The 10,411-nt window shown below is 41.4% G+C and overlaps 1 protein-coding gene across 4 annotated transcripts in view; it reads left to right on the top strand.

Annotated features, from left to right (window-relative positions):
* Positions 1-592: 592 nt before the first annotated feature.
* Positions 593-10,411, top strand: part of LOC122796729 (sine oculis binding protein homolog) — a 1,221,885-nt gene continuing 1,212,066 nt past the window's right edge. For all 4 annotated transcript variants that reach the window (XM_044065461.1, XM_044065452.1, XM_044065445.1 and 1 more), the window contains exon 1: positions 593-914. In XM_044065461.1, the coding sequence (XP_043921396.1) occupies positions 819-914 (96 nt within the window). In that variant the 5' untranslated portion in view covers positions 593-818. The remainder of the gene's footprint in view (positions 915-10,411) is intronic.

Here is a 10,411-nt window from a genome sequence, read left to right as displayed (position 1 = left end):
AACATAGGCGCAGTCGTCTGCTCTAATGTTTGGGGATTTCAAGACCAACAGTTTCTACATGTCACTTCTGGAAAGCTAGCATAATATTTCATTTTACACTGAAGGCACAGCCGGTCTTCAGATTGTTGTACCTTTATTAGATGCTGAAATCTAGTAATATGTTACCAAGTGCCCGTTTGCTGGAGATTGTTGACGTTCAGACCAGTACTGTTCCTAGTATTTGAAAATACTATGACACTGCTCCTGTACTACATCGCTCAGACACATTTGACCCTTGGCAAAGGTCATAATGCTTCTGGACACCGTTGTAAACTACTGTATTCTCTGACCACATTATAACATATCCCTAGTAATTTAAAAAAATGAAATGCAGATGGGTACCTTGGTCAATGTGGCCCCCACCCCCACCCTATTGTGTCAGCTGTGATTTTTCCTGCCTGCGCGCTCTGATACCCAAATGATTCCTCTCTTTCCGTTGAAGTAGTGAAGCTGGAGCCCCTCCGTATCAACAGTACAGTATCAGATTACAGTCGAAGCCCCGCCCCTCTGTCTAGGGCCGTCCCACACCCCTCATCTGCTGCTCAGAAGGAGCTCACACACATACACACACACAAACCAACTCCTCTCATGCAGATACAAGAGACAGAAGATGGCTGACTCGGCTGGGCATCACGAACCCTCCCTGGCACTACCAACTCGCTTGGAGCTCTCCCATCGGATGACAGTGGGCGTCTTTCATCTCTAGAAGCCAGCTGGTCCAAAACTCCTGGTCAGCAGCCATTACCTGCACATTCACATAAAGGAAAAATAGACAAAACATGGCAGAAATGGAGAAAGAAGGGAGACCGCCAGAAAATAAAAGGAGCAGAAAGCCGGCTCATCCAGTAAAAAGAGAGATAAATGAAGAAATGAAGGTATGTCTCCGCAAAAGTTTCATTTTTTCCCACTCAGCCTCCCAGCTTGGAAATGAAATAAAAAGGATCGCTTGTCATTTTCGGTAGGATGCACTAAATGTCTCGGCTCCTCCTCCTGGGCTGGAAACAGAGACGAATTTACTGGCTGCAATCTCTGACCAGTTGTGATTTTTTTTCTTCTTTTTCTTGTGCTTTCAGTCATTTATTAAAGTGGGAGTTTCTTTATGTGGAAATTATATTTATTGCAATCTGACTTTGTATGCTGTTGCAGTTTGAAAAGGCATTTTAAAGTAATTAAAGCGGAAATAATAGGGACAATATTTGCTGGCACCCAGTGGTTTTGTTAATAGCCCGAGTGCGTATGCGTAATTAAATTGCCAGAGTGAAATATTCTAGCCGTAGCAACACTTTGTGTGAGAGTGAGTATTTAGATGTTCTTTTTATGAAGGAAGTCGTTTGCTTTTTCTCATTTTCGTTGTTTTACGCTGTGGACAGTTTTGGCAAGTAGGTCCCATTCCTGTTCTCCACATCAGTATACTTGCTGCCGTGGCGAGGGTGGCATACAGCTGGGCAGTAACTACAGAGCACTTTGCCAGCCGTATAATTCCCGGCGGTGTTTTTCCCCCGTTATGTGTGTGTGTATGTATGTTTTTTTTTGGGGGGGGGGTGCACCTACATATCTCCTTTACGTCTTGAGCATTGCTACCACTCCAGCTGTGTTCCAATGAATGGAACTCCAGATGTTCACTACACCTAGGAGCGGAGCGCAATACAATATTCACCCTTTCGCCCTCGTGCATTTGAAGTGTTGAAGCCGTGCCAGCCAAAGTGACAGAGTATTTCCATACCTCTCAAGTGTACCTCATTACGAGGAACATACCTTGGGTTATGAAAAAGTTCATGTTCCTCGAAGTTCCACATTGAAAGGGTCTGACACACATTCTCTGTTAAAATTGTTTAACTGATATCCATGGTAAATAGAAATAATAAATAATGATGTTAATTCATTAAATTATCTTTTTTTGTAAGTAAAACCAGCATATTTTAACCATCCTATGACCTTCCTAGACGAAGTTGTTAGTAAGCTATTATGTGTTCCACATTTTGCCCATTTATTCCACATTATGAGGGGTAGTGTTCCACATTTTGGTGATGAAAGATTGAGAGCTATGTGTTGAACTGATGGGGGGGGGGGGGGGGGCAGTGGATTCTAATGTTTGACGTTTTAGCTGATTTCAATGAAAGAAGTGTGTTTATTTGTTCTTACTTAGCTTCACACCTATTAGTATTGCTTTGTTTACATCAGCCTAAAAAGCATGTGCTGCTACAATTTGTGTATGCATGGGCTGCTTTGATTATATTCTTTGGAGGTACTTTTTACCCCCTTCTTTTTAAGTGCCATTTAATGACACCTAGTACCATCAAGGAACTGACCATTATTTTTATACATTGTGTGCAGCAGTTAACCTCCATGTCATCGATCACTGCTCATTCAAACTGTTTAGGTATGCTTACCATAGACATTTAACCGCGATTTGTACCGTCTTGTAAGAAACATTACTTTCTTCCTCAAAAAGCTTGCCTTTCATCCATGATATTATTGTAGCATTGTACAGCCTTATCATCCATTTCTATGTTTGCAGTTTTGAACAAAAAATATGAAACATCTTTAGATAAGAGTGTCTCAATGAATGGTAGCATCTTGGGATAGCTTTCTCAAGGAGTGCTTGAGAGGGTTTTTTTTTTATAGTGATCTGTTTAGGGCGAATGATGACTATGATGTGACGATTGTCAGTGAACCTTTAACAAAGAGCCGGCTGTAGGGAGACATGAGGTGGACAAAAGTGAAAGTGTTTCTTCTGTGCATATAATCTCAGTACTGCAGCACCCACTTGTGTACTACACCACTGGTTTAAGTCACATGATCAATTAACATTAACGCCCCTGGGCCAGTTTTGCACATTATCCTTAGAACCATAATAGGATTAGAACTCTTGATTTTCTAATGCCACAAAATAAAACAGCGCATCATTCAGAAAGCAGCTGTTGACATTGCTCTACATTTGTTGGTGTTAAATAAATGCCACAAATAAAAAATCCACCAGCAAACCAAGTACTCTTACTAACTTGATGCCAGACAGTGCCATGAGGAGGGAGAGGTATTGAAAATCAGTACCCTTGTCACGTGCATGCTCATACTGGAATACTGAGTATTGAGCAGTTTCATATTTAGTGTTTTTTGGATTGTACACTAAAAAAGCCGTAGATTTCCCAAGTAATTTCCTAGATGGAAGAGCCAGACTATTGTGATTAGCACGGTCGCACCAATTAGATGGATTTCTCCCTAAAAACTATTGGTGTTGTATGATCTGTTTGGATTGCAGCTCTAAATATCTATGGGTTTTGAATTACAAATGAACTAATTTTAATCAGAACACATGAAATGTTATCCTGGCTGGGTATGAAGGCTGACTATGTTGGCTCTGCTGGCTTTGTTGTATTTACTTTGGCTGCAAGCACAGTCAGTGGTTTGGGAGATAGTTGTTCTTCTATAACAGATGTTTGTCTAACTGCTGAGGAAGAAACAAAAACAATATTGTGCGAAGGGGAAAATTACACAGCCTTTTACTAATATCATGCTATTAACCACTGAAATTAATATTGGCAAGAAGAATTTCATGTACTCTTTTTTATTTTTATAATTAGTCTCTGCATAATTCTACAAACTGTCAAGATTTTGAGGAGGGGGCAGTTAAATCACAGTCTCGTAGTAGCTCTGGTAGGTGAGTAGTTTTTCTGTTAACGTCTGTACATATATACACTTTTAGGTTGTAGATTAAAAAGTAAACTATTATTCATAAGTAATATTAAAGTACTTCAGTTTTGTTTTTACAAAAGTTTAGTTGTCAGAGCAACAGATGTTTTAATTTTACAGATGTCCATGCCCTTTGCAAAGAACTGTGTGTTGAATGGAACTTTGTGAAGGAGTGCTGTATCTCATTTGGTTATGTTATTGCTTTCAAGGATGTAAAATTGTTTCTTCTCAGTTTTTTCCGAAATCTGTAACTGTTGTCATGTGGCAAAGTTGCAACATTGTTGTTTTTTGTCTTTCCAAATATGCAGTGCCATTTTAGGAGTACAATGTGCCCTTGTATAGGATCATATCTGTAAAGTTAAAACAGCTCTCTGGCTGTTTCCCTTCATCTCAACTGCTTTCATCTGGGGTAGTGTAAAACAAGCCTGCCTTGGTAAGTAATCAGGGCAAAGCAGAAAGAAAGGAATGCATACAGCAAAAGGGCAGCCTAGACTGTAAAAACTGTAACTTGAGCACCAGTGACAGATCGGATATCAAGGCTTTAAGGTAGGGGAAATGAACAAAATGGGGGGGGGGGGGACAAGACAGCTTGGAAAGTGAAGGAGTAGAAGAAGGGCCCCCTCAGGGAAACTTGGCTTCAGATTAGGGAATTTTATCATGGTGTACAGTGACCTGCTCATGTTACAGCCCACATTGGATCAGATTGCTTCCCTCTGCTAGAGAAAGAAAACAAGAAAAGCTGGTGTGTGTGTGTGTGTGTGTGTGTGTGTGTGTGTGTGTGTGTGTGTGTGTGTGTGTGTGTGTGTGTGTGTGTGTGTGTGTGTGTGTGTGTTTGCCTGTGCCTGTGTATTTGTTTTCCTCTTAGGAACGTTAAAAAGTCCTTGAGTATAAGTTGCTATATTAAGGGCAAAGTGCTAAATATAAAGTGCTATCAATGAATAAGTCACAAGATTTCTTTTTTGAAGGGAATTTCTACAAAGGTTGTCTGTCCGTGTAATAACACAAAACACCTAGGCACACAAAACATACCTAGACAACATACTTCCTGACTCAGCAGCTTTAATATATCCCAAAGTTAAATCTCTGCTATGTTTTTTTCTTGGTTAGGTTTCATTATTGTTTTCAGTGTACTTCCATGAATTGATGTAGTGACATTAGGTGTCATTTGAGGCAATGTTGTGTATCGTGTAGCAGGACAAAACATAAAGTTGTAGTATTGAAAGAACTGCTGCAAACAGTCCGTTCTGAACATCATCTTTTATACTTTTAATTTTTCACTAACTCTGCTTACTTCATTTGTTGAGCACTCATGATTTTTTGTAAACTTCTTAACTTGAACATGTATGTGTAATAGTAATGTTTTTAAACATTCGTGTATCATTTCTTGAATTATTTAGGTGACTGTATACTTGGCTATGATGTGATTTGATCATTGTTTGCATCATCATAATCATAATTATTATTATTAATTATCTCAATTTTCAACATAATTATATATTTAGAAAATGTTTATGGTGTGGTTATTGCCATTAGGATTGCTAGCTAGTTATTTGTTCTTAAATGAGTGGTTATTGCCATTAGGATTGCTAGCTAGTTATTTGTTCTTAAATTAAGTCCTTTAAGTTTTAGTCTGTTTACATTATGATTGATTGCAGGGGCTACATATTCACGTAACAGGACTCTGAGCAAGTATAGACAGAGTAGGCATAATGCAGTATTTAGTTTAAAAAAACAACAAACTCTTTGTAAGTATAGGCAGAGTAGGCATAATGCAGTATTTAGTTTAAAAAACAACAAACTCTTTGTAAAGTAGGCAATCATATAAGAGCAGTCAGTAATAACTGCATTTGTATATCTACACTGCAGCAAATGACTTACTTAAATGAGCAGTTATCTTTATTTAAACAAAGTAATTCTGTTTTGCACAGACTAATATTTGTCAAATATACTTTTAGCTTATTTCTTGTTAACTTCTGAGATAGGAATAGAACAATACAGATCGATTTTGAAATGTTTTTAACTGAGATTTAACTGAAATATTTAATACTGTAATCAATTGCAAATTTATAAATGCCAGCTTATTAAGATTGATTTATGTGTAAAATATTATCTGATACAACACAGAAGACAGGTATTGTTCTGTGATATGGTGGTGTGTGGTACTGCATGATAAAACATAGTTGGCACAGTTCGGTAAAATGTATGTGGGCATGATAGTATGCTAAGAAGAACATGTCAGATGGTATGTTGTATTGTGGTTTAGCAGACTAATCGGAGCATGAATAGCTTGGTGTAATATACAAAGACCACAACACTGGACAGAAAAGTAAAACTAAAGTACACAGGTGTTAGACCTGATTTTCAGTAGTGTTTCACACAGCATTGTAAGGTATAGTATCATGCGTCAGGGCATTACCGGACAGGGTATAGCATGGTATATAGATGGCAGCTGCTTGTCTTGTCATACTGCTCACAACTGCAGTATTTTCCAAGGCAAAAGACCTGCTAAAAGAATAAGTAGAAGTGTGCGTTTGGAGGTGAAAAACAATATACAGCTGACTGTGTTCAAAAGATGACTCATTGGATGAGGATGTACCCAATTGCCTGTTTGAAATGGTTCTGACTGGTGGTTTTACCTGACCTGACTTATTATAAAGGGAGTATTCACATATGTGTTATCATCAGCCTCATTAAAAATGTGAGGAGATACTCTGATTAACCCACTAAGTTTGCATAAGGAGCAATTTCATATAGGTTCATAGGTTGGTACTAGGCTATCGGCCCTAAGGCCTATGCAAGCCTAGCCATAACAATTCCCTGGAAATTTTTTCCCAAAATGTTTACTTCTCTGGGCCCCTGTCTAGCAGGGTGGCTGACATGATCCCCGGGATGAATTTCCTGTCTCCCATCCAATCATCAAGGTTCCTTTTGAAGAGGGCCAATGAGGTGCTCTGCTTGACATGTATGGGCAGTCTATTCCAGAGTATGGGGAGTCTCTGGGTCAGGAACCTATCCCTCCAGCATGTTTTGTTCATTGTGATGATAAGGTTTAGATCCCTGGAGCGTGTGGCTCTGAGGGATTGGGATTTCTTTAAGTGGAGCATGTCCAACAGCTCAGGGTTTGACATGGCCTTGTATGTTAAGCAGAGATCGCCTCTGAGTAGACGATATGCCACTGAGTATAGCTGGAGTTTTTTTAGACGGTCAGCATATGGCATCTGCTTTAGGCCTGTGATTCTTTTAAGTGAGGTATTTCTGTGGCCTTTCCAGCTGTTGCAGATGTCTTGTGAGGTACATACCAAATGGGGCATTATACTCTATAATGGGTCTAATGAGGGAGGAGTACAGTGGGATAATTACCTCCTTTTTTCTGGATGAAAAGCCCTTAGTGATGAGGTGTGCCACGTAGAAGGATTTCCTGACTGCTGTGGCAATGTGGTTATCGAAAGTGAGACCACTGTCCATTTGTGTCCCTAAGTCTCTCATCACATTTTCGATGTTTAGTGTCCTGCCACCTATGTGGTAGTTCATGGGTGCATGTTTTTTTCCAAAGGGGATGACTATACATTTCTTGGCATTAAGCTTGAGCCCATGGCTCTGGCACCGGGCATCTGTTTCTGGAAGGCCCTTTTGTAGAATATCCACATCATTTGGGGATTCAATAATGGCTCCCAGTTTGCAGTCATCTGCAAACTTTGTTAGCCAGAGTCCCTTAGTGTTGGCCTGTACTTCAGAGAAGTAGATGCCAAACAAGAGTGGTCCCAGGACTGAACCCTGAGGTACTCCACTTGTCACTTGTCTGGAGCTGGATTTGGAGTCAGCCACTTTTACAGTCTGGGTTCTGTCAGTAAGCCAGTTGGCAACCCATCGAGTGACGTAGGGATTTATGCCCAGGTTAGTAAGTTTATCTATGATTCCAGAGTGGGGGATGGTGTCGAAGGCCTTGGCAAGGTCCAGATAGGCTGTGTGGACCTCATTACCCTCGTCCACAGCTCTGGAGGCCGATTCAAAGAAGTCAATCAGATTCAGGAGACAAGATCGGCCCTTCACAAACCCAAACTGGGTGGGGTCCAGTGTCTGGAGGTTGCCAATGTCTTTGTTTATAAGTTCCATGATAATGCGTTCCATGCCCTTGCAGATCAGGCTTGTCAGACTGATGGGACGGTAGTTCCCGGGATCCAAGGTGGATCCTCCCTTGTGGAGTGGGATAACTGTAGCTGTGCACCACTCGGTGGGCACGAAGCCTGAGGTGAGGCTATGATTAAACATGACACTTAGGTGGGGTGCCAGTTCATTTTGTAGTTCATGTAGTACACAGCCTGGGATGTCATCTTGTCCCATGGATGCTGTATTCTTAGCTTTGGAGAGTGCTGTTTGTACCTGTGTGACTGTGATTATCGGAATTTGGCAATCTTTTGGTATTGAGATGGGCCCTTTAGGGGGTGAGAGGGGAGTGAAGTTGGCACTAAATCGATCTGCCAGGATATTGGCAATATCCTTGGGATCAGTATATTTAATGCCATTCTGTTGTAGCTCAGAGCATATCTGAGCATTGCCATTTAGATTCTTGACATAACTATAGAATGCCTTGTGGTTGTCTTTGGAATCTTTGGCAATTTTATTTTCGTAACTAGCTTTTGAGGATTTTATGAGGGATCTCAGCTTCTTACTGAGGCTGGTGATGGAGTTTTTTGCATCCTGGGATTTTCCTCTTTTCTGCAACAGTTTCTTCCGTCTGTTGTATAGTTTGTTTATAGCAGGGGACCACCAGATTGGCTTCCTTTTTTTGGAGAAGAGCATCTTGGTTCTATTTGGGATGGCACGATTCATGCACGAGTGGATGTGCTCGTACAGTGCCTTAGTGTTGGATTGGCGTGGGTGTTGTAAAGTTTGTCACTTCTGACTTCAGTAGCATGAAGTTGGCTTTGGAGAAGTTTTTTAAGGAGGTTTCCTTACTGGGGAGGGTGGGATGTGGATGTCAAGGGTGATTTGCTTATGGTCAGACCTGAACAATGAGGGGGTGACCACTGGTGTGGAGCATCTATCTCCCATGTTGGTAATGACCAGGTCTAGGATATTGAAGCCCCTGGTGGGACAATGATCAGTTGATCCAGGGCGTTGGAATTTATGAATTCCAAGAACCATTGGGAAAAGGAGTTGGTACCCGAGTAGTTTTCCCAATTAATGGCAGGGTAGTTGAAATCACCTAGTATTAGGGTGTTTGGTTGTATCTTAATATTTTCCAGTATGTTTAGGAAGGCGTAGTGAGAATCTTGGGGTATGGTGGGGATCTGTAGCAAGCTACAGTTTGGACTGCAGTCTTACCTAGTGTTAGTTGCACCTGGAGAATTTCAGATGCATTGTGTTGTGCAACTAGCCTGGAGGTGTGAATATCCTTGGTGAATATGGACACTCCTCCACCTTTAGTGTTTCGGTCTTGGTTTTGTGGCCGAAAAGTGTGGTAAGAATTGTAGCCTGGTATTGCAGGGGTGCTCTCTGGAGCCTTGAACCAGGTCTCAGTCACTGCACAGATATCGATGTTCTCCATTTTTAGGAGTGCCTCGAGAGAGTGCATTTTGAGGTTTAGACTTCTAGCATTGAGTAGCATTGAACAGCATTACCTTCAGATTTTGCATGCTTGTATCTGTTACGGTGGTGGTTTTATCCTTTGAACCTTGCCTAAAAAAAGGCACTATAGGGGTGGCAAGAGCTTTAGCCAGTAACCTGAATCCCAGGGGTGACAGGTGCAGACCATCTCTGGCAAAGCATCCTGGTTTGTCGAGCATGTCTTCCCAGGCAGACAAATACTGGACCCCCATTTGATGTCACCAGAAGCTTAGCCAGTTGTTGAAGTCAATCATTTTATCCTTATACTGTGGTATCATTCTGGGCGAAGGCAGGATGCTACTCAGGGCTAGGGTCATACCTGCCTGGGTCACATGATCCAAGAGCTCTTCCATGTCTCTTTTCATATAGTCCAGGGAGGTACGTCTCAAGTCATTTACTCCAGCATGGACAATGACAGAATCATATTTGTACTTGTTGTGGAGTGACTTGAGTGCATGCGTTATGTGGCGGATCCTGGCACCCGACAGGCAGCTGACTGTAATTTTCTCCTTCTTCAGCCTGGTGAGTGGGACATCAGTGTGCCTGACTATAGAGTCACCTATGACTAAAGTGTTGGGTACATTGTCTTGCCTTAGGGGCTGTTGTTGGGTAGCACACTGGTGTTGTGAGCTATGTGTCACTTTGGTTGTGACTGGTGTTTGTTTGCATTTCGGCTTCGGAGGTCCTTGTTGCTTGGGCAGGTTAATGTTGAGGGCCTCCGCATATGTTGGTTTAGTGTTGCTATGTGTGGAAGTTGATGGTGTGGGTTTTGAAGGGCTGTGAGTTGCTAGAGGTGTAATGTAGGTGTTAGCCTTCTCCTCTTGACTGTCTAGCACAATCTTGACTGGAGAGAGCTTTGCTTCCAGTTTGGCTATGTAAGTGCATCTCTCGCAAGATGATATTGTTAGATGATTTCAACCTGAACTGAGTAGGATCAGATAAGGAGTTCCTCTGTAGAACTACTGTTCTGAAGGGCCTAGCTCAACTGGTTTGAGAGGCAGAAAGACCTAGTCTTTGTAATAGCAATAATTTATTACTGGATGCAGTCATTGCCTTTGGGCCTACAAGGTGTGTG

This window comes from Protopterus annectens, chromosome 1.part0 (assembly GCF_019279795.1).
Source record: "Protopterus annectens isolate FY-2018-M chromosome 1.part0, PAN1.0, whole genome shotgun sequence".
NCBI lineage: Eukaryota > Metazoa > Chordata > Ceratodontiformes > Protopteridae > Protopterus > Protopterus annectens.
This window is presented reverse-complemented; position numbering and strand designations above follow the sequence as displayed.